This window comes from Heloderma suspectum, chromosome 3, assembly GCF_057233095.1.
Source record: "Heloderma suspectum isolate Gila_16-S chromosome 3, 16-S_ref, whole genome shotgun sequence".
Lineage (NCBI taxonomy): Eukaryota > Metazoa > Chordata > Lepidosauria > Squamata > Helodermatidae > Heloderma > Heloderma suspectum.
Window position 1 is genome coordinate 240,638,900 of NC_139460.1, and position 25,037 is coordinate 240,663,936.

General features: G+C 42.4%; 3 protein-coding genes across 7 annotated transcripts in view; all 3 read right to left on the reverse strand.

The window, feature by feature from the left end:
• LOC146350946 (scavenger receptor cysteine-rich domain-containing protein DMBT1-like) overlaps positions 1 to 11,312 on the reverse strand; it is a 61,379-nt gene extending 50,067 nt beyond the window's left edge. For both annotated transcript variants that reach the window (XM_084845978.1, XM_084845977.1), the window contains exons 1-3: positions 11,233 to 11,312; positions 4,726 to 4,752; positions 2,623 to 2,661 (exon numbers count right to left, since the gene is read on the reverse strand). In XM_084845978.1, the coding sequence (XP_084702104.1) occupies positions 2,623 to 2,661; positions 4,726 to 4,752; positions 11,233 to 11,278 (112 nt within the window). In that variant the 5' untranslated portion in view covers positions 11,279 to 11,312. The remainder of the gene's footprint in view (positions 1 to 2,622; positions 2,662 to 4,725; positions 4,753 to 11,232) is intronic.
• LOC146350943 (uncharacterized) overlaps positions 1 to 25,037 on the reverse strand; it is a 351,952-nt gene that overhangs the window by 183,796 nt on the left and 143,119 nt on the right. The window lies entirely within an intron of this gene.
• The window catches only part of LOC146350947 (scavenger receptor cysteine-rich domain-containing protein DMBT1-like), a 60,534-nt gene continuing 57,275 nt past the window's right edge, over positions 21,779 to 25,037 (reverse strand). For all 4 annotated transcript variants that reach the window (XM_084845982.1, XM_084845980.1, XM_084845981.1 and 1 more), the window contains one exon: positions 21,779 to 24,893. In XM_084845982.1, coding sequence (XP_084702108.1) covers positions 24,739 to 24,893 — 155 coding nt within the window. In that variant the 3' untranslated portion in view covers positions 21,779 to 24,738. The remainder of the gene's footprint in view (positions 24,894 to 25,037) is intronic.

Below are 25,037 nucleotides of genomic sequence, written 5' to 3' on the forward strand. Positions count from 1 at the left end.
CCTTAGTGAGGTTCGCCTGGCACCTACATTGTATTCCTTTCGGCGCCAGGTGAAGACCTTTTTATTTTCCCAGGCATTTTAGCATTTTAGCTTTCTAAATTTTTAGCTTTGCTGTTTTAAATCTGTATTTTAAACTCCTGCACTGCTGCTAGGTTTTATTGTGGTTGTATTATTATATTGTGGTTTTAATGTTCTCTATATTTTAAATTGTTTTATTGTGTGCTGTTTGGTTTTAATTTTTGTGAACCGCCCAGAGAGCTTCGGCTATTGGGCGGTATAGAAATGAAATAAATAAATAAAATAAAAATAAATACCCCTGAGTGAGACGATCTGCTCACCACAAGCAGAGAGCGCTGTCATAGACAGAAGTATTAGAAACAATAGTCACAAGCCAAGCGAATCCAGCTTTAGGGCTCCTTCACACAGAGCTTTTATCCTGCGATTGAGATTGCTCCTTCACGGAAGTTTGCGGGCTCTTTACATGATGCTGTGATCATCCAAGGCAGCTCCTGCACTAAATGCCCTTTGCTCCGTTTTTAAATAGATGGCGGATAATGAGCTATCAATTTATTTATTTATTTATATCCTGCCTTTTTTCCTCCAAGGAACCCAAGGTGGCGTACATAATCCTCCTCTTCACCATTTTATCCTCACAACAACAACCCTGTGAGGTAGGTTGGGCTGAGAGTGTGTGACTGGCCCAAAGTCACCCAGTGAGCTTCCATGGCCAAGTGGGGACTAGAACCCGGATCTCCTGGCTCCCAGTCCAACACTCAAACCACTACACCACATGGGCTCTCAAATTACCCCTTTGTGTTCTGCTTCAGTTTCCCCCGTGAAAAGAGTAAAAGTGGCAAGAAGAGGAGTGACATCAATGAAAGATAATGGAAGACTCAGATGTGTGGAGAAGGATGGGGAAGGGGTGGGGGGAGAGGAAGTACATGAAAAAGGGAGTTGTTGTGATCCTGCATTTAAAACAGAAGCAGAAAGCCCCATTTTAAATGCAGGATTTTAGGCTGGTGTAGAGATGCCCTTAATTTCAGCACAGGGCAAGCAAGGATTCACCATATCCTTGGCATGCATATTAGAAATAAAAGTCTGTATGCAAGGTTTTCAAGGCTTTAATCTCATCCTTCCCCAACCTCATATCCTCCAGATGTGTTGGATGCTGGTTGGAAATGACAGGAGTTGCCGTCTAACATATCTGGAGGGCACCATGTTGAGGAAGGCTGCTTTATCTGAATGCCAAGCCAGGCATATTTGGGTGAAAACCTGATGTACTTCCATTTAGGCTGTACTTATACCTATTACAGCCCAGGAATCTGTATCTCATAACCTTGAAAACAGGGATGAGCCAGTTTTCCTCATTCCATTCTGTATGTAGTTCATCAGTGTTGATATACAAGCATTTCGCTCTGTCAGCCTCCATAGAACTGCTTCGAATTTCTTTTTCGTTCCTCTAGAACTAAATACATATTTAATTATCATGATTCCCCCCCCCTCCCGAGTGCATTTTCTGCTGGCCAACCATCAATCATGCCTTCATTAGGCAACTTCCTGTTTCAAAGACCCAAATAGTTGGCTGATTTTAGTTAGTGGTTAGGAGCTTTCTGCCCTATAAAAGACATATTGTAAAGGCATGAACAATAAATCCAGTGCAGCAATCAGTCATGTGCCCTCCCAGAGTTGTTGAACAATATAGGAATGGGATGAGTAAGGAGATGCGAGGGGCTGGGGTACTGGCTCAGTGAGAATCATAATGCTCATCTTGTATTTGAGGTGCACATTATGAGCCTCAGAAAAGTATAAGTTTGGAGCCCAGAGATAAAGATTTACCTGGCTCCTAAACATGCTCTGGAACCTGTGACATAAATGATGTCTCTTTCTGCCGATTATACTTCTGATTGGTCACTAATGTCAATATACAGCCCAATCAGAAGAAGTAAAAAGTGAAGCCACCATTTTCCTGGCCATTTCCTATTCCTATGACCATTTCCTGACCATTTCCTATTCTGTGCTGGCTATCTCTCTTGGTCAGTCTCCACCAACCTGGGGCCCTCCATATGTGTTGGACTGGGGATGCTGGGAGTTATATCCTGACACATCTGGAGGGCCCCAAGTTGGCAAAGACTGACCAAGAGGCAGCCACCACAGTAAGTATCACAATACTGGTCCAGGAATCAGATGTAGCAACAACAACAACCACAACAGTACCTACATTTACAGTATGACTTTTACTATGATGGCCTTAACACAGACAGAACTCGTGATATCAGCCAGACTGCCATAGAGGGGTGAGCTGGAAAACACTGGGAGGCAACAAAATTTAAGAGGAGAAAATAACAGGGCCTTCTGTAATAGGTGCCTCCAATGAATTTATTTATTTATTTATTTATTTATTTCATTTCTATGCTGCCCAATAGCCGAAGCTCTCTGGGCGGTTCACAAAAGGCAGTGAAAAAGTCAGCATTGGCAAATCAAGCTAAGCCATGGATTACCAGACATTTCCACTGACAGGTCACTCACTGACAAATGCCTGCATTAGAAAACTATTCTACAACGTCATCATTCCCAGAACTAGGATTACGTATTATATGATGGAGAAGATGAGATGCAACTTACCAGTTGAAGCAGGACCTGTTAAGGCAAGACGTGGTTGTTCTTTTTTTTTTTTTTTTAAGAAGGAATTGGAGTGCAGGGAGAGAGAAAGAGAAATATTGCAGTAAATACCATTTCAATGATATCAAAATTGGGCATTTTGCTGATGTGGTTTAATATGTAGCAGAAAATTCTTCTTATCAAGGTTGCAAAGTGGTTGCAAAAAGAAGAAACAAAGATGCACTGCAGTTAATCCAATTTCTGCACCAGTTAGACTGGAATGTGGTTTTTATTCTTAGGGCTCTAAGGATCTTTTACCTCAAGCACACTTTTACCTCAAGTGCAATCAAGTTGCGTTCTTGCAAACAAAAAGAAGCCCCAAATGGATTAATAAGACCAATATGTGCTATATTGGTAACTATAAGTTACTTTTCTGCTCATATCAAAACAGCGATTGTACAAGTTACCCCACCACCAGCATTGACTATCTCAGCTCAGTCTTATGGGGCATCCAGGGCCAGTTTCGACCCCTTGGGAGTAGCTGCACTCCTGCCACCATTGTGCTACCAAACTTGGCAGAATAGCAGGGGCTGCACCTGAGGCTGCGGGGTGGGCGACGTATGCAGCCCACGGGGCACATATTGCCAACCCCTGCTTTACACGAAAGGTAATTAACTCGACATTTAAAAATTAGCTCAATTAAGAATCAAGCTCAACATACTTAATCTTAATTCATCTGCCCTCCTCCTGGTATCAATTCTTGTTTTTGTTTTGGAGTAAAAACATTAGCAGGAAAATAGGTGTAACACTCTATGGCTATAGGCAAAGCTTACTTCCAGGATTCTCTGTCCTTGCATGTGTTTAAGTATTCAAAGAAGGGAAATTTAGGAAGAGCGTTATGCGTAAGAACATAAGAAAAGCCATGCTAAACCAAACCAAGGGTCCATCTAGTCCAGTGTTCTATTCCCACAGTGGCCAGCCAGCTGCCTGTGGGAAACCCACAAATAGGACATGAGCGCAACAGCACCCTCCCATCCATGTTCCCCAGCAACTGGTTTACATAGCATACTGCCTCTGATACTGGAGGCAGTGCAGAGCCATTGTGTCTAGTAGCCATTGATAGCCTTATCCTCCATGAATTTTTTGAATTCCCTTTTAAAGTCATCCAAATTAATGGCCATCAAAACATCTTGTGGGACTCAAGAGTATCAATACTCTTTTATCCCAGGCCCATGTTACTTGGAAAAGCCACACAGTCTGAATGGAAATATTATACAGAATTGTTACGAAAGTTGCCTTGATGTACTGTATATTACCCTCTTAATTTATAAGCAAAGTATATAAAATCATGTCCCAAACTGTTGGAAATGCCTAAAAGAGAGAAAAGGGGTTTGGTATCATTGAGGTCTATCATTTCTATCAGGTCCATTGGCCAAAAAAAATACTGGAAAATATAATATAGATTCTAATATACAATTAGATCATTTATTATTTCTCTTGACTAATACATACTCTAGAAGAGGAGGATTAAACCTTCCCTCCTCCAGCTGTTTGCTTCCAAAAATATCCTCCCCCCCCCCCCCACACACACACACACACACACACAAGGCAGGGATTTTTTAAAGTCCACATTGGCTCCAGCTGTATTTTTATTTTTTTAACACCTTCCCCCATGGAGAGGACTTTGGAAAGCAAATGGCTGGGAGGAGGTTTAATCCTCCCCTCCTGGTGCTACCAATCCAAATCTAGGCCTCATGTGCTTACTCTAGAGTAAAATGAAAGATAAGGCTCATGCAGTTTGAGAGTTGGCATGCATGCCCACCGCTTTAGCAGTCCTCTTCACCAATACCTAGGGCCCACCCCTTCCAGGGATCACAGTAGCACTGCCAGCAGAAATCTACAGAGAAATCTTTGTGGGCAGCTCCTAGATGTTGGGGATGAGGCTAGATATTGTACAAAAAGAAGTTTGACTATAGTGGACAGATTGCTGTGATGATCCCTTCCACCCAACTGTACATGTTTGATCAGTCTCTCTCTCTTCCATGCCTAAGGCAAGGAACTTGTCCCTTTAAAAAAAAACCCATTGAAATTATTGATTCAGATACATTAATAAGAAATCATAATTACCAGATGTTCCTGTTCCTGTTGTATAAGCTGCGAGCAAAATAAATACATTTTTTTAAAAAAATCATAGAATACATTTTAAAACTTTAATAATGTCATAACCAAAACTAAAAGCACTATCCTAAGAGCAGTATTTTGCAATGTTTAACTAGTATTAACAAAATGAATGTCTATACTTGATATGTCACAGACATCATTCTTCTCTTCTGTTTTCTGAACCTTACTGGCTTCTGGAAATCCTGTAGCAGTACATTTACTATTACTGCCACTGAACTGTAGTGCTGGCATAATCTCAAAATGCCTCAATAGAACCACAGTGACCCTTCATACATGCTTTGTGTAAGGCAACCAAAATATTGGAATGTGTACACTCAACAAATCCTTTGCACTAATCTCTTGACTATGCAGAGGGCATTCTGAGAAGAACTGTGGAAATGGTTGGCTGTATGCATGTGTGGAATTTGGCCTGGAACCTTCAACACGCCAGTACGTTTGGGCCTTTCTAAGCCTCAGCAGTAAATGTCTGCTATTTTTTAACGTTCTCAGTGCATAGAGTTAAAACATAAAGTTCTTGGAAAAGCCAAAATTAAGAGAGCAGTGGTCCAATAGGTGTAAACCAAGCCCATCGGTTTTGTCTTTCACTCATACCCAGGTGTAATTCACACATAACCAAACTGCCATATTGTGAATGTGGGTTGAAAGGACCTTAATGAAGCACGTGGTGAAATAGTAGATTTCATTATATCTAATGTTAGCCTTGCTTAGAGTAGACCCATTGAATGAACGGGACTTAAGTTAGACTAACATTGGATACAACCCATTATTTGTGACTGTTTTAGATTTGGTATGGCACGTCTCAGTCCACTTTCAGTACCTTTGTGGTAGCTATAGGCAGACTCCTGTCTCTCTGCCCCAGTGTCACATCTGGATAATAATAATGACCTACCCTACAAAGTAGTAGTAGTAGTAGGTATTATGCTGCCTCAGTGTCCCATCTGCCTCTTGCAAGCTTCAGGGATTAAATAATACCTGGAGGAGGGAGAAAACAGCACACAAACTCTCCAGCAAGGCTGGCCCAGATGGAAACACCTCCCAATTTCTCCCCATCTGCAATATGTGGGTAATAATACTGACCTACCTTACAGGTTTGTTGTAATGTGTGTGCAGTGCTTTGGACACTTGACATATGTGATATGAATTATTATTAATATTAATTATTATTCTTTGTTATAGGAATAAGCCCATCAAGTTAGCAAAGATGAATTAATGAGGTCCTCTGGCTTAGAAAAAGCAGAGTGTTCAGATAGGACATTATTCTTTGCAGCAATGCCAAAATTGTTAAAACAGTGACCAGGGGCAGGAGACAGAGGGAAAATGTTGCTGAGATTAAAGACTAATTGTGCAAGCATCATAACTATGACAGCGCATATGAAACTCTTTGAAAATTCTAAAGCATTATATCAATGCTAGGGGTATGATTGATTCTTCCTGCAGCAGCCACTCAAAGACGTCATTGCCAGCCTGTTGCACTGAAGTGTTACGCATGGAGTTCTCTTTTCAGACCTGATTTGTGGTGTAGTGGTTAGAGTGTTGGACTGGGACTCAGGAGATCTGGGTTCTAGTCTCCACTTGACCATGAAGCTCAATGGGTGACTTTGAGCCATTCACTGACTCTCAGCCTAACCTACCTCACAGAGTTGTTGTGAGGATAAAATGGAGATGAGGTGAACCATGCAAGCCGTCATGGACTCCTTGCAAGAGGAAAAAAGGTGGGACACAACTGTAATAATAAATTAAAACTAAATAATTTTTTAAAACCTGCTCGTCCAGTGTAGATCAGGAAAAAAGGAGTAATGAGACATTTAGGGTCATATCATGACATTGTTGAATAAACACTTTAATTAGTAGTTTTATATTCCCTGGCAGTAAGCTATTTACTGTTCATTTCCTCATTGCAGCCGGAAGAATTGGTCATTCATTTATTAGTGGCTAGAGTGTTGGACTGGGACTTGGGAGATCCAGATTCTAGTTCCCACTTGGCCATGAAGCTCACTGGGTGGCTCTGGGCCAGTCACTGCCCCTCAGCCTAACCTACCTCACAGGGTTGTTGTGAGGATAAAATGGAGAGGAGGAGCATCGTGTACACTGCCTTGGGCTCCTGGGAGGAAAAAAAGGTGGGATATAAATATAATAAATAAATGAAATTAATGAATGAGAAAGTCCTGTAGCTGCAAAGAAGAAATTGTCACTAACTGAAGCACTAATGAGGTAATGTAATGTCTAGGGGGAAACAACTAATCAAAGGGACACTTGCCCAAAAAAACAGAAGCTGCTTTAATAAACAGGGAATTTGAGAGGAGAAAGTCAAGTAAATCGATTTGGTGATTGAAAGAGGCAGTTTTAACCATAATTTCAAGAAAGTAATTCCCATTACAATCATGGGGAACCATTGCTGTATTTTTCTAGGAAAGCATAATGTCATGTAGAATCATCATTCTGCTTCCAGCTGATGGTGCAAAAGTGATGCCTTGTCTGTGCTTATAGGTCCTAGTGTGGAAAGAACTTGGTTGTAAATCTACCCAAAACTGACACTTCTTTGCACAACTGAAATTATTTATTTATTTTATTATTGCATTTATATCCCGCCTTTTTTCATCTTGCAAGGAACCCAAGGTGGCTTACATTATCCTCCTCCTCTCTGTTGTATCCTCACAACAACAACCCTGTGAGGTAGGTTGGGCTGAGAGTCTGTGACTGGCCCAAAGTCACCCAGTGAGCTTCCATGGCCGAGCGGGGACTAGAACCCAGATCTCCTGGCTCCCAGTCCGTCACTCTCACCACTACACTACACTGGCTCTCATATTATATTATATTATCACATAATATAAATTATGTGATAGTGGAGTATCCAGTTACTTCAAGAAAACTCTACATACATCATTAGCACTCAATGTCAAAGTTGCCAGGACCAATTTTTAAATGCATAATCAGCAGTGTAGGATTATGTAGTGAATGAATGTACTGAAGTCCCAGCTGGTGTGCTTTTCAGAAAAAATAATCAAGGTTAAGAGAGAGGAGCTGATAGTTTTGTATACATTTTAAAGGCAGTTAAGCTTCTTGGGTTAGACTGTGGGGAAGTATAATGGAACATAATGGCTAGCAATGAAGGGCTACTGTGGAACGGATGGGAGATATATAAATAATGTCCAAGTGGAAGTACAACAAGTATATTGAACATTGGTTTAAACTAATTTTCAATGTATTTTCTACCTGGCAGTATATAATCAAGCTTTTTCTACTTTTCCTAGGCCTCGATTCTGCTTGCATCCACCCCGCCCTTAACTGCCTGCTACCCCTCCCTTCTCCCCCAATTAAAACAAATCCCTCACCTTTGTGAAGGGGTTAGGTAGGAAGGGGCAGAGAGCACTAACAAAGGCTGAGAAGGCCCAGCTATCCACTTCTCTGTCAGGAAATGATGCCCTGAGTGTCTTTTCCCATTGGTGAAAAGGGTAGGCTGAACTGGAAGCCCCAGCCATCACACCTGTTTAAGTAGGTGAAGCCTTGGAGAAACTGGGGGGGGGGGTTCTAAGCATTGAGCAGTGCAATCAGTTTGGGGGGCAAGCATCTTGGCACTTGCCCAACCTTAAGTAGCTCTATAGAGGATCATGGATCTGCCACAATAGGTTGGTGGCCTAGCCCTCAGTGTGCTCAAAATGATTACTGAAGAAAATGACTATTTCCCCTCATACAAACACACACACACACACACACAATATCTGTCTTGACTTGGAGCTGCAAGCCCTGGACAATAAGTGTGTTGCATGAAGGAATCCAGAGAATTAAATAAATAATAAGGTAACTGGTACCGATAAGGAAGATACAGGTTCACAAGTAGGTTCACAGTGAACATTCTGGGTAGTTGACATAAAACATAATGGTTACACGGAGCTAGACGATATCCAAAGAGAAGATATTGATTTAAGCTCTATCACTTGGGCCAAAAAGTTTTTTGAATAATGAACAACTGTGAGACTGTATTATTCCAGGTCAAAAGTGTATTTAAAGTTTTCACTTATCAATTAATGAGCAAAAAATATTGTGTAAGGTGTACCCATAAAAAACCTTGATATACAAATGTCTAGAAAAATTTATAGATTTAGGTTTAATTGGCAAATTTTGAGTAAGATGATATCTTCTCAAAGATATAATTCAAAATTGATATCTAACCAGAAAATTGTAAGCATAAGCCTTTTTTTGTACATTCTAATTTTTTAGGAATGTTTAATAACAATGAAATAATTAAGACTGTGATCCCTAATTTATGGGACCCTAGATAATATTAGCTAAGAAGTAATTACTACACAAAAAGTATAATGATGTGCTGATTTTAGAATGCAGGAGCTTTTTATCAGAAGCTCACCAGGTCTGTGTAGCTGAATAGCTATTCGGTATTGAATGGGAAACTTGGGGAACAAGATCTCTCTTTTTTTAAGCTATTAAGATCTAGGGATGTCAGAGGATTCCACCATGGATATCAGTGAGGCCGAATGCCAGTGCATTCGGCCCCCCGAAATCCGTGGCGGAACAAAGCCCCCCGCCCCACCACCCCGCGAAAGGCATGCGAAATGGATCACTTACCTGGTGCCGTTCACGCAGCTTTGCGAATGGCGGCTGCATCTGCAGCTGCCATTCGCTTCTCCATTTTTGCCTTACGTAGCCTATCATGGCTAACGCAGGGATGCCATTTGTGTCCCTGCGGAGGCCATGATAGGCTACGTAAATATTTATGTAGCCTATCACAGCAAAAAAAGGAAATGCAAATGGTGGCAGCTATGGTGGCCACCATTTGCATTCCTGTTTTTTCGCCATGATAGGCTATGTAAATATTTAAATATTTATGTAGCCTATCATGGCAAAGAAACAGGAACGCAAATGGCGGCCGCCATAGCCACCACCATTTGCGTCCGCAGGCTCCGTATGTCTGCAAATGCACCCGGAGTTGCTGCAGAGCGGAGCCGGCTGGGTTAGGATTTCGGGGGGAGGTGTGGAGTGCCGCCCCCCCACTGCAAATCACCCCTCCGAAAAGGTAAGCGACTTTCGCACATCCCTATTAAGATCTAAAGATCTTTAGTAATGCTCTGTTTAACAACAAAACATGTTTTTATATGCAGGTTATATTTTGATGTAATGTTACAAGCATATTTCTAGTAAAAATGAAAAATGGATCAAATAGATTTTTCTTTACTAATTCTTGTTAGTACAAAACCAAAACTGAATCTACCTAAAACATTTTTTGATGTTCACTTCATTTGAAATGTATTGATCAGCTATGGCTAGTTATCTGGCAGCCAAAAGCTTCCTAAGTACTGGAACTATAGGTTGACAATCCTCAGGAAAGACCAAAATCTCTACCAGGAGAGTGTGTTCTCCATAATGGGCAAGATTTGGGCAAATGGACAGCATCGTCTTTGTACTGAAAAACTAATGGCTGTCATTTGCATCAGATCCTCTCCATGCTGGGAATAGCTGTACTTACTGAATTTGGGCAGTGCAGATAGGCAAGAATTTCATTCAGTTTGGGGTTTTTTTATAAGAATTTACCGAAATCCACAACATTCATATTCAGGAGAGAAATAACTTTAGATTTAAACATCTTAATGTAGGAGAAAGCTAATGTGACAGATTCACCATCCCTAGCCAATAGACTAATGTGGCTAGCCCTCTGGAAATGGTTACTAAAAATAAGCATCATTGAGTTCAATGCCACTTACACCCTGGTAAGCGTGTACAGGATTGCAGTGTATTTTATAAGACTGATGTGCAGGAAAGCCTCTGAAACAATAACAGCAAGTCAGATCAAATATATATCAGTACACTTGAATTATCATTTCTACAAAACATTTAGGGCCAAGATATGAGTAATTCAAAGCTGCTGGGCTGGGGCAACTACTTAGAAATTAGTCTTAAATGAGTTTTATTGATTTGGGTGGGGACTTACTTCCTCCAGTCCACCTACCCTGTTCTTATCACTATAGCTTTCATCCCATTACCCACAATTAGAGAGATACCAAATCTGTCCACGTAGCACATCAATTGATAGACTTGTGGCAAGGTATGCTGAGTCATGACTAACTTGTCCCATTGCTTTCCATGGGATTTCCAGCCTGATCCATGTTTATTCAGATGCATGTTCTACTGTGTTCAACAGGACTTACTTCCAAGTAAGTGTGCTTTAATTATGACTAACTCTAGCTAGGTATGTAGACAATCCATAATCTAAAGATGAAATTATATAGACCAACTGGCCAATTTACAATGTAAATTACAGTTAATTCTCTATCAGAAAGCTGTAAGACATCTATTAGTATTACACTAAAAAGCTGGAAGTTCAAATATGTTAATATTCAACCTTCAGCTCTTCAGTTCTCCATTCTAATTTGAACTCTTGTTCAGTTTTTTTATATGTAATAAGAATAGAACAAATATTCCCACCCCCTTCCAGCACATTACCTGCAGCGGAAAGCAGCACCCAAAGGAAGATCACGGTGTGATCCATCTTGGGTTAAGATTCCAGGAGAATTCAAAGAAGTGGACTTCAGGCTGGACACATCTGAAAATATATGGAGGGGCAAGGTCTGAAATTTGATCTTCCCTTCGTCAGCTCATGGGAAAAGGAAATTCTTCAGAAAGACCTTTCAAGATGCCAAAGAATGCTCACTAAACCAACAATACAGGTGTATATCAATGCCACCTTCCTTATCTTTTCATTTTTTTTTGGACTTGTTGTATAAACAGACATGAAGCCCAAGCCTGCCACTCTCTTTCTTCCCTTTTTCACTGAGGGATATTTCCCAGAAGGAAATGGGCCAAAATGTCCTGTAGAGTAGATGTGACATCAAACAAATATCAACAAGTACACCCACAGACCCCTTCCTGCTTTGTTGCCTCACCTGGAGCGTCACTCCATGTAAGGAAGGATGTGACACAGAATGCAAAACATTGTTATGCTTGGCAAGTGGCAGGGAGACTGTTCCACTCCACAAGAAATGTTTGTTCCCATTATGACAAGGATCCAGCGAGCCAGGAAACTAATTCTGTGTGTTTAATGGGACCTTTGGATGCAAAGCGACCAGTGGGCCAAGGCAGAGGTGGGTTCTGTCCAATGTTTCTTGATGTCACCCATACCACAATATGGCAAGCTAGTTTGGAAATATAAAGATGGTTCAAAAACAGTTTGTGATATTGCCTGACAGCCTGCAGTTCAAAGAGGGTGAGGGGAGTGCCCTCAGACTCACTCAGAGTTGCTCATTGGGCTACAGGCATATTTCTTCATCATTCATCCATTTATACATTTAAAATGCTGGATTTCTCAGCATTCTCAATCATGTGGAAAGCCTCCACAGATACAGGAAGCTCTCCTCTTCACAAGGTCACCTTCCACAGGTAGAGGGTGATGAACATGACTGGCTAGAATGCTCCCTCTCTTCATGTATTTATGCTAACCCCTTTCAAAATGCCTGAATAGGGCTAATGTCTTGTGAATATGAGTCCAACGACTTAGGCATAGCTTGAACCATTAGTTTTCTAAAACTGTATCTGTCCTGATTTCCCCCATATTAGATCCTGTGACTATGGCTTTGAAATGCAGTGCAGTACAGTTGCTTATATCTCCTCTTCCTTACACCAACCCATAGAAGTAACTACCAGGGTAATTCAAACTGAACAGGTCCTTCCCATGATTGTCTAATTTCAAAATCCAGAAGATTCATGGAGAAATACTTTATGAACAGCTTTAGAAAATTTGTTTGTTAATTCTAGTTTAAGCCATGCCGAGGTTTTTGTGGCTATCCTCTGAGTCTTTATTAGAAGAGGTAGAATGTAAAAGACTGCTGAATGATGAAGAAATAATCAAAATTAGAGAACAGGTAAGTGCAAGGTAAATGTATCTGGAGCCAAGTTCTGGGACTACAAAGACGATAATGCATACTTGAATTGGCAATGTGAAAGATAAAGTAGAGGAGGCAGCCAAGAATAGAAAACTGTATGATGAATAAATAAATAAAGCAGGGGTTGCAGCCAGTTCAAGGAGATTTCAAGGCCTTGCAACTCAAGTGGCAAAAGAGACATGGGAAACCACTCAAGCAAACCTCAGAACATCAAACAATCTGATATTTATCGACAATAATTTATTCAAGAAAGGCAGAAAGAATAAAATAGAATATTACATTAGGAAATGTGGAATTGTTACAAGGAAATTCCATTAGCAGGTATACTTTAGCCATGGTAAAGGTCAGACAGCACCCAACGTCACAGATAATCTACTACTGGTTAATGAAAATTAATGGCAGTCTCACAGTAGTTTGAAAAGCAACAGTAGTTTGAAATGCTCTAATGAGCATTTGCAGATCCTTTGATGTTAAACAGACTACTGTCATATTAATGTGTTGGCAGTAGAGTGGCTCTCCCATCTCATCCTCCTGTCCTCGCTACCACAGCAGAAGCAGCAGGACAGGAGGAGGAGGAGGGCGGAGCGGAACTCAGTGGCAGGGTCTCTGTGCATGAGTCTTTCATTCTCCCTCCCCACCCCAGGAGGAAGGACGAAAGACTTGCGTACACAGCACCCCCATTGTGTGCAGAATGGAGAATGTGAGGGGCAGGGCACTTCCCTCTCATTCTCCATTTTGTACACAGCGGGGTCACTGTGCATGAAAATCTTCCATTCTCCCTCCCTACCATAGAAGGGGGAATGAAAGATTTGCGCACAGAGACACTGCTGTGCACAAAATGGAGGACAATAGGGGAGTGCCACTCGCCTCTCATTCCCCATTTTGCATACAGTGGGGTTGCTGTGTGTGCAAGTCTTTTGTTCTCCTTCCCGACCACGGGAGGGGGAATGAAAGGCCTGTGGACAGAGACCCTGCCACTGTGCACAAGGTTTTTTGTGCAAAATAGTGGCAAGTGGCAGCAGGAATTCTGCCGCCATCGCCCGCTGCCATTTTGCACACACACAAAAAACCTTGGTAAAGTTCCTGCGTTTGGGGAATTTTACCGCGGCTTGGCTCACTGATACAAGCTGAGCTGAGTCCATCATGGGGATCTGTCATGGATTTCCCCATGATGGACAACCCTAGTTTCCAAGCCCGATTCAAAGTGCTGGTTTTGACCTTTAAAGCTCAAAATGGTTTGGGGCGAAGTTACTTCAAGGACTCCTTTCACCCATATCAGCCTGCCTGCAATTTGAGGTCATCCCACCCCTGAGAACAACTAGGTTGGCAGGCAAAACAGAAAGGGCTTTTTCAGCACTAGCCCCACATCTGTGGAATATACTTAGGGATTTCAGAGAATTCCACCACGGCCCCCCGAAATCTGTGGCGGAACGAAGCCCCCCGCCCCCCCACCCTGTGAAATGGGCCCAGAACAGAGCACCTATGTGCTGCCGTCTGCGCTGCATTGCGAATGGCGGCCATGTCTGCAGCCGCCATTAACTTCTTCCATATAGCCGTGAAAGGCTATGTGATAGGCTGCATTAGCCTATCACGGCTAATGCAGGGATGCCATTTGCGTCCCTGCAGAAGCTGTGATAGGCTATGTAAGTATTTACATAGCCCATCATGGCAAAACTAAGGGAACGCAAATGGCGGCGGCTACGGCAGCCGCCGTTTGCATTCCCTTTTTTTTGCCGTGTGATAGGCTACATAAATATTTATGTAGCCTATTACGAAAAAAGAGAGGGGTGCAAATGGCGTAGTGGCTGCCATTTGCATTCCCCCCCCTTTTTTTTCCATAATAGGCTATGTAAATATTTACGTAGCCTATCACGGCAAAAAAAAAAGGGAATACAAATGGCGGCCGCCGTAGCCGCCGCCATTTGCGTTCGCCGGTTGTTGCTTTTTTGCCGTGATAGGCTATGTAAATATTTACGTAGCCTATCATGGCAAAATACAGGGACGCAAATGGCGGCAGCTACGGCAGCCGCCATTTGCGTCCCTGTGCAGGCTGCCCAGCGGCTGGATGTCCGGCTGCGGGTGGCCCTGGGCAGCGGCTCCGCAGAATGTCAGTGGAGCGGAGCTGGCTGGAGAGCATTTCGGGAGGAGGGACAGAGCACCTCCCCCCCACTGCAAATGTCACCCTTCGAAAAGATATGTGACTTTTGAACATCCCTAAATATACTCTCTCTTGTGGTGTATCAGGACCCTTCCTTGTAGCCCTTTAGCAGAGTATCTGTTCTCAGTGGCTTTCTCTTAAATTGATTTATTGGGCTGATGAGTGGGAATTATTTTAGGTGTAACTATGAAGGGATTGTAATATTTGTATTTTAGTTTTATCTGCTGGCTCTTATTATTTATTATTTGTTTTGAAATTTTGTGTGTTTAATGTTTAACTAGGGATGGCGCGGATGCCTGATTCTGGAATCTGGCAAAAAAAAAAAACCCGCCCGCACCCCTGAGCCCCACTCACCAAGCCCCTGGCCCCACTCGCCCGCTGCCCATGCTTGGCAAGTGGCCTGCACTCACCCCGGCAGCCTCGTCGAGCTCCTCAGTCACCATTTTTGAAAAATAAAATGGCGATCACAAAAATGCGCACATTTGCATATGCGTGAATATGCACATTTTGTGAATGTGCATTTTTGCATATGCAAAAATGTGCATTTCTGCAAATGCACATATTCATGCATATGCAAATTCACAAATATGCACATTTTTGTGCATATGGAAATATGCACATTTTTGTGATCGCTGCTTTAGTCAGTCACTCTTTATTTTGGTCCAGTGACCAAAGTAGCACAATAATCAACATAAAACACATTGACCAATAATAGGAAAGGAGATGGTATATGTATAAAACCAAAAATTATAAAAGTTCTAGACATTTAAAAGAATTTTTTCTTTTTCTTTTTTACTGAGTGAATTGAGTAAATTCTTGATGGATTTTGCTTGCTGCTGCCAAAAATTTGGAAGCAATAAGAGTAGTGGATGCTTTTTTATCAGAAAGAAATTGTTGTTGTTGTTCAGTCGTTCAGTCGTGTCCGACTCTTCGTGACCCCATGGACCATAGCACGCCAGGCCTTCCTGTCCTGCGCTCTCTCCCGGAGCGTGCTCAAGTTCATATTCATTGCATCTGTGATGCTATCTAGCCATCTCATCCTCTGCCATCCCCTTCTCCTTTTGCCTTCAGTCTTTCCCAGCATCAGGGTCTTTTCCAGGGAGTTTTCTCTTCGCATTAGGTGGCCAAAATATTTGAGCTTCAGCTTCAGTATCTGTCCTTCCAATGAGCACTCAGGGTTGATTTCCTTTAGGATGGACTGATTTGACCTCCTTGCAGTCCAGGGGACTCGTAAGAGTCTTCTCCAGCACCACAGTTCGAAAGCATCAATTCTTCGGCGCTCAGCCTTCCTTATAGTCCAGCTCTCACAGCCATACATTACTACTGGGAAAACCATAGCTTTGATTAGATGGACCTTTGTCGGCAAGGTGATGTCTCTGCTTCTTACTATGCTGTCTAGGTTGGCCATAGCTTTCCTCCCAAGGAGCAAGCGTCTTTTAATTTCAGGGCTACAGTCACCGTCTGCGGTGATCTTGGAGCCCAAGAAAGTAAAATCTGTCACTGCTTCCATTTCTTCCCCTTCTATATGCCAGGAAGTGATGGGGCCAGATGCCATGATCTTAGTTTTGTTAATGTTGAGTTTCAAACCAGCTTTTGCACTCTCCTCTTTCACCCTCACCAAGAGGCTCTTTAGATACTCTTCGCTTTCTGCCATTAGGGTGGTATCGTCTGCATATTGGAGGTTGTTGATAATTCTCCCAGCAATCTTAATTCCGACCTCTGATTCATCCAACCCGGCATTTCTCATGATGTACTCTGAATATAAGTTAAATAAGCACGGTGACAATATGCAGCCTTGTCGTACTCCTTTCCCAATTTTGAACCAATCGGTTGTTCCATGTCTGGTTCTTACTGTTGCTTCTTGACCCTCGTACAGGTTTCTCAGGAGACAGGTAAGGTGGTCTGGTACTCCCATCACTTTAAGAATTTGCCACAGTTTGTTGTGATCCACACAATCAAAGGCTTTAGCGTAGTCAATGAAGCAGAAATAGACGTTTTTCTGGAATTCTCTTGCTTTCTCCATGATGCAGCGAATGTTGGCGATTTGATCTCTAGTTCCTCTGCCTCTTCGAAATCCAGCTTGTACTTCCGGTAGTTCTCGGTTCGCATACTGCTGAAGCCTAGCTTGTAGGATTTTGAGCATCACCTTGCTGGCATGTGAAATGAGCGCAATGGTGCGGTAGTTTGAACACTCTTTGGCGTTGCCCTTCTTTGGAATTGGAATGTAAACTGACCTTTTCCAGTCTTGTGGCCACTGTTGAGTGTTCCAGATTTGTTGGCATATTGAATGCAGCACTTTAACAGCATCATCTTTTAGGATTTTAAATAGCTCGGCTGGAATACTGTCATCTCCACTAGCTTTGTTGTTACTAATGCTTCCTAAGGCCCACTTAACTTCACTCTCTAGGATGTCCGGCTCAAGTTCAGTGACTGCACTCTCATGGCTATCAAGGACATTAAGATCTTTCCTGTATAGTTCTTCTGTGTATTCTTTCCACCTCTTCTTAATCTCATCTGCTTCTGTTAGGTCCCTGCCTTCTTTGTCCTTTATCATGCCCGTCTTTGCACAAAACGTTCCCTTGAGATCTCCAATTTTCTTGAAGAGATCTCTAGTCTTTCCCATTCTGTTGTTTTCCTCGATTTCTTTGCATTGTTCATTTAAGAAGGCCTTCTTGTCTCTCCTTGCTATTCTCTGGAACTCTGCATTCAGTTGGGTATATCTTCCCCTTTCTCCCTTGCTTTTCGCTTCCCTTCTTTCGTGAGCTACTTGTAAAGCCTCATCAGACAGCCACTTTGCTTTCTTGCATTTCTTTTTCTTTGGGATGGATTGAGTTGCTGCCTCCTGAACAATGTTACGGACCTCCGTCCATAGCTCCTCAGGCACTCTGTCTATCAGGTCTAATCCCTGAAATCTATTCCTCACCTCCACTGTATATTCATCAGGGATATGATTTAGGTCATACCTGAACTGTTTAGTGGTTTTCCCGACGTTCTTCAATTTAAGCCGAAATTTTGCAAGAAGCAGCTCATGATCTGAGCCACAGTCAGCTCCAGGTCTTGTTTTTACTGACTGTATGGAGCTTCTCCATCTTTGGTTGCAAAGGACATATCAATCTGATTTCGATATTGACCATCTGGTGATGTCCATGTGTAGAGTCGCCTCTTGTGCTGTTGGAAAAGAGTGTTTGCTATGATCAGCATGTTCTCTTGGCAAAACTCTATTAGCTTTTGTCCTGCTTCATTTTGTACACCAAGGCCATGCCTGCCTGTTATCCCGGTGATTTCTTGACTTCCTACTTTAGCATTCCAATCCCCTATGATGAAGAGGACATCTTTTTTTGGTGTTAGTTCTAGAAAGTGTTGTAGGTCTTCATAGAACCGATCAACCTCAGCTTCTTCGGCCTCAGTGTTTGGGGCATAGACTTGAATTACTGTGATGTTGAATGGTTTGCCTTGGATTCGTACTGAGATCATTCTATCATTTTTAAGATTGTACCCCAGTACTGCTTTTCCCACCCTTTTGTTGACTATGAGTGCTACTCCATTTCTTCTAAGGGATTCTTGCCCACAATAGTAGATATGATGGTCACCTGAATTAAATTCGCCCATGCCTGTCCATTTTAGTTCGCTGATTCCCAAGATGTCGATGTTCAATCTTGCCATCTCATGTTTGACCACCTCCAGCTTACCTTGATTCATTGATCTGACATTCCAGGTTCCTAAACAATATTGTTCTTTACAGCATCGGATTTTCTTTTCACCACCAGACACATCCACAGCTGAGTGTCCTTTCGGGTTTGGCCCAGCCGCTTCACTCTTTCTGGCGCTACTTGGAAATACCCTCTGCTCTTCCCCAGTAGCATATTGGACACCTTCCGACCTGAGGGGCTCATCTTCCGGCGTCATCTCTTTTAGCCTTGTGATACGTTCCATGGGGTTTTCTTGGCAAGAATACTGGAGTGGGTTGCCATTTCCTTCTCCAGTGGACCACATTTTGTCAGAACTCTCTGCCATGACCTGTCCGTCTTGGGTGGCCCTGCACGGCATAGCTTATGGCTTCACTGAGTTACGCAAGCCCCTTCGCCACAACAAGGCAGTGATCCATGAAGGGGCAGAAAGAAATAAAAAAAAATTTTTTTGTGTGTTTTTATTTTATGTGTTTTTATTTCAGAAAGAAATAAAAACACATAAAATGACTCTGAGCATCCTGGCAGTTCAGATAAAATGCGATCAATAAAAGTTTTACAAATGTCACAATAGAAAAGACAGTACAGAAGAACATCGGTCACTGTTTCAATCTCTCCTGAGTCACACAGACACTTCTGTTTGTAGTAGGGAGTTTTACGGAATCTACCCTCCAAGACAGCTGAGAGGAGGGAACTGAGGTGTGCCAGTGTAAAAGCTCTGTGGTACTTCTGGACTGAGAGTGAATAGAAGTAATTTTCTGGTCTGTGAAGTTGAAGTTGAAGTTGAAGTGCAGTGTCAATTAAAATGGAATTTTGAAGTTGAGCTCAAGTCAACGTCTGCCAGGCATTGCCTGAGCATTGCTCTGGCCTTCTCATACCCCAGAGAAATCAAATAACTGGGGGGGGGGGTGTCCATAAAACAAAAGCTTTTGAGATGAAGCTTTAGTCCAGAAAGATTGAAATACATCTTGAAAGATTAATGGAGCTAGGCCTGGTGGGAAAAAAATAACTTTAACCAAAAATAAAAATGGCGAGCCAGGCTCTAGTTTCAACCTTCAGGAGACCAATTTCTAGTCTCAAAGCAGCATTGGAAACACAGTGGGTCACCTGGAGCGCAGCCCTCAAAAATTTTAAAAAATTTTTTTTTAAAAATAAAAAAAAAATTGAAAATGTTGTACTGCTTCCACGGGGGCAAAGCTGGGAAAGGGGCCATGTTGCACACTGTACAAGAGCGGAGCTAATGATTTGGCCACAAACAGCTTTACTGCTGCCAGTACATAGTGGGCTCCTCTTGCACGGAAGAAACTTAAAGTAGCAGTGGCATTTCTGCGGGCTGTCTGGGTGGCATTTTCTGCATGCACCTTCTGGCTTCCGTTGGCTTGGAAAGCAACAGCCAGGTATTTAAAGATCTTTGCCTGCTCAATCTTATGGCCATTAACAATCCAGCTGTATGTCCTCAGTCTTTTGCCGAAGACCATGACCTCTGTCTTCTGATAATTTATTTGCAGACGTTCATCGTGACAATATTGGGCCAGGGCATGCAAAGCTCTCTTCAAGCCTATAGGTGGCTGAGAGAGGATTACCACATCATCAGCATAAAGTAGCATGGATAGGTGTCTATCAGCTAGCTTAGGAAAGTGGAAGTCAACAGAGAACAACAGAGGAGCAAGTTTGCAACCTTGCCTTACACCTTTGAATGTTGAAACAGGGCTAGACAACAGACCCGCCGGGTTGCATCTAATTGTTAAGGTGGTGCTTTCATGTAACTGATACATAAGAAGTAGTAAGCAGCAATCCACCGAAGTAGCCTCAAGTTTATGCCAAAGTTTATCTCTGGAGATGGGAGTCAAAGGCAGATTTGACAGATCTACAAAAGCTGTGAACAGGGAAGTTTTAAGTTTATTGATGTGTTTCTCCACAAGCTGTTGAAGGATTAAAGCTCAGTCCATAGTGGATCGGCCTGATCTAAAGCCAGCCTGTTCATCTGCCAGAATGTTTTCATGTTCCATCCAGGTTTGAAATTTCCAGTAGAGATGCCTGAAATATAGCTTGCTAATAATGGTAAGTAAGCTGATTGGGTGGTTATTGACTGGGTCATATTTCCTTCCCTTTTTAAAGATGGGAATGCTGATAGCCAAGCCCCAGTCTGGAGGAATATGGGCAGTTTGATCTTTGTATGTGAAGAGAGTAACTAGAATTGGAGCCCACTGATCAATATTTCTTTTCATTAGCTCTGGAGGTACATAGTCGCAGCCAGGGGCCTTACCTGGTTTTACTTGATTTACCAGATCAGTAATCTCAGAGAGTGAGACAGGAGGCCATTCAATAAAGGGTCTTGAGTTACACTCCATCTAGAAAGTAGATGCCTCCTCTTCTGCATATAGAGGAAATGTGACTCCCATATCTCAGAAGAAATATGACCATCCAGACGTGTTGGACCACAAGAAGGAAGCACTGTAGTCAAGCACCAGAAGGAGACCGTATCTTTGGACCTCACAGCATGAGTTGTTCTCTCCCTGCTTTTTGAGCACACTTCTTTTTAGCCTTAAGCAGGGTTTTATTGTGTTTTTTGTGTGATATTAAGTCAGCCAATGAGACTGCTAAGGGGTTTTCCTTGTAGGCCCTGAATTTAGCAATCAGTCCTTTCTTAGCACAAATGCAATCCTGACCAAACCAGCTCTTAGATCTAAACTGGGTAGTCTGATGCTTCCCTGAGTTTTTAACTGTTAAATGAGCCTTTAATTCATTGATCAAAATCTCATAAACATCTAAAATTCCAGAGTTTGTGCCCATTGTGAGAATGGAAGAACGAATCTTGTGGAAATGATCAGCATTTAGCAACTTCGTAATGGACCTGTCCACCTTCCTCAGTCCATTTGATCTTAGTGGTTCTGATATCAGCCTCAATGTTAGGCTGAAAAGCAGCAACCACATGCATATGGCACTCAGGGGGCTTTAGGGCCAGGGTCAAGGGAAGATGATCGCTGGATCGCCACTTTATTTTTCAAAAATGGCAACTGAGGAGCTTGACGAGGCCCCTGGGGTGAATGTGGTCTGCTCACTGAGCACAGGAGGGGCTCAAGTGCAGTCTGGGGACCGCCGAGCAAGGGCTAGGGCTGGGCGGGCACCCAGAGAACCCTGAAGGGGGTGGGTTCACACATCCCTAAGTCTAATGGATCATTGGAAGCCACCTAAAGAGGGTTTTACCCTAAAAGGAGGCCTATACAAAAAATAAAAAACAAATTAACCAGAAACAAACTTTTCTTCAGAATACTAATATGATTTCTTTATTTACCAATGAATATTTCTCATATTAAACTACTATTAAAATTATCAGAATAAAATCTCAATGGTGGATGTCATTTTAAAAAAAGTTTGCTCAACTAAATGTGGTAGTAAGCTGTGAATGTTGGATAATGCTTGACAGAAATGGGCAGAAATGTCAGAAAATGATTTTGTGTCAAACTGAAGGTGTTATAAAATTTTAAGCATGGAGGGGACACAGGGACATATGCACAGGCCTCATGCCTTCCACCTCAGACTTCCAAGTTTTGATGGGGAAATACTCTTACCATATCTGACTAAACACATTTACAGTCCTCCATGAGTTTAGGAACCTTGCTTGAGCTGAACAGAATTACAGCCTCTCTTCAGAGTTTTCAGTTCGTCCTGGGAAGGACTGGGTGAAGGAGCCAGGGCTCACTTACAGGTTTATAACACCTGAAGAGGGCTTGAATTAGAAACAAATAAGCTGAGTTCTGAATATGAACTTCTGCTGGGAATCTGGGATTCATTTGTATTTGCATTTAGTGTTATGTTTCAGGTCCACATCCAATCTGAATTCATCTACATACATACATTCATGACAATCTCTATAATCTAGTTAAAAGGTAATAATTTTAAGACCCATTCATTTCAATAGAAGAATTAAGCAAAATAGCTGGAAATTTCAAGTACTTAATAGTGCTGAGTTGTTTCCAATATATTTTCCAGCTGCTATATTTTCATGTAAAAGCAAAACCAAAGTAAATCATGCCAATTAGGGCTGTACACTCCCTCATTTCGAAGCCCGAATAACGAGGCGAAGCAGGCTTATTTGGAGCAAAATCCTCGTGGTACGAGGTGGGTCAGAGCAGTACTGGGGCACCCAGGGGCAAAGCGGCCCTCCCACAAAGCACCTCTTCTGCCTCATATATTCCAAGCTCTATTTAATGCCTGAGCAGTCCAGACAGGCTGTCTACAAAAAGTATCAACTTCTGACCGTTCACGCGGAAGGGCACGAGGAGGAGGGAGGAGGAAGGTGAGCAGATGTGGGAAGGTGGGGGGCGAGTGCAGGGGGAGGAGAGAGTGTGCTTTGGTGAATAGGAACTTTCAGCCAGAACTGACACCAGCAGTCTCCATTCAGAGAGAGAGGTGGAGGAACGGTGTATATATTCTTTGGCGAAAGGCTGCATTCGGTTATTGCGCTAGCTGTGTCTTTGGGAGAGGGCTGGTGTGGGTAGATGATCATATGTGTGCACGTGTGCATTCTTGGGAGTTGTTTCTTCAATTCATTCGATTTTCATTGCCATTAGGCATTCCTCAAAATTTAAATAAAAAGGAAACAGCTTGGTTGTACTGGGAGCATTCCCTCACTCCTTGGTACTCCATCCCTTTTGGGACTGTGTCTTTTGCAGCACCTCTTCCTTCTACCTCTGACTTATTTATTATTTTTTACTTCATTAGATTTATCTCTCCTTTCCATATTTTTTCAAACTATCATAGCTTTTCCTCACCTGTTGCTGCTACGCTGTCACCTCCCCTGCCATTCCTGTGTTTGTTTATCTCGATTTTGGACTCCAGAAAAGGCGGTGTTCATTGTTTAAGGTCAACCCTCACTTCTGCTGTCTCCATTTTATTTCCTTGTCATTTTTATCTGTCAACTCAGTCTTATTTTGATTTTTAAAAGCAAACATTGTCTTCTGGGTATGATCCCCCCCCCCCTTTAAGTCATATTCACACATTTACTTTTATCATTCTAAATTCTTAAAGAAAGGTATATTATAGCAGCCTGTGTATGTAGTGTTTGCGTGCCCCACACCCCATGCTGAAGTGAACTATCTGTCTTCTCTTTGTGATGATCCTCCCAAACAGAAATTAAAGAAGGGTTAAAAAAAAAATTCTCTAGGCTCGTATCTTACTGCCTGCTCTGTCTTGTATTTCTTGAAGTTACCCTGCCTTCCATAAAAGAACATGAAATATAAAACAATAAATTAAAGACACCCATCATTTGCTTAGGTAGTTCTGCTTTTCTTTAGCTCTTGTGTGTCCATATGTGTGTGCATGCTAGGTTGTTGTTCCACCAATACAATACCTTCCAATTTCAAGGCAGTCTTGGAAAAGCACAAGACACACAGTATTTATATTAGATACCTTCTTATTCCAATAACAATCCACTGTGTAGCAAAGTAATCCACCACAATATGAGGCATCTTCGGGGTGTTGGCAGGGGCAGAGGTGGGAAGATGTTACAGCTCCTTGCTTTGGGAGTTTTCCTGGAAAAACTCAAATTTCACCTGTGCCTAGCACACAAGCCAGTGGGCCGAACTGCCTAGGCTTTGGGAGGTGCGATTGCATGGAGTCGGGCTGGGAAGGGCCAAGGTGTCACATGCATGCTTGGAAACAGGGAGAAGTTACAGCTCTTTGGTTGGGGCTTCTGTGGAAAACATCAGATTTTAACTCCACATAGCACAAAAACCACTGGGCTAAACTGTCTAAAATTTTGCAGGTGTCCTCCTCTCCAGGGGGTGGAGAGGTCCCCAAATTTCATGCCTGTATCATAAAAACTGAAAAAGTTATGACCGTTTGTGTTTTCCCATGCAAGTCAATGGAAAAACGCCCAAAACGGGTGATCCGGATATCCAAATCTCGCTTTGGATTCGGATCCAAGTCAGAGTGGAGGGGGTCCAAATCAGTCTGAAGAGGATAGGGGTCGCTTCTGAGGATCTGAAGTGGCATCAGAAGCAGATTGGAGGGTCCGTGCACAGCCCTAATACCAATGTTGAGATCTCTTTCATGAGGATGTATCTTGCAAGTACTAAGTATTGTATAAGCATATAGAAAATGTGCTTGCCAGACACCAAGTCCACAGTCCACTCAACAGTTAGTTGTGTCTCCTAAACCCATTGAGATACGTGTTTCATCATGCTTAACTCTGTGCTGGATTGTGGCCCAAGGTTTTAAGTTTTCACATTATCTGATATGGAATCGGTCTCCTCAATTTAGTTTTCAAAATAAGTCCTGCAAGGGCCATGACAACAACAGCCAGGCCAACAGCGGCAACAATGTAGGCTGCATGAGAGTCATGAGTTTCTGTATTGTCTTGTAGCTCTTGGTTTGTCTCTGCAAATGAAGAAAAGGAAAAGATGTGTTATCTGCTAATGAGCAGTCATCAAAATGCATAATCCCAATCCTCCAGAACTCAATGGGCCATGGCCTTCCATAGCATCATTTCCCCACTTTCCCATGCATTACTACTGCCCCTTC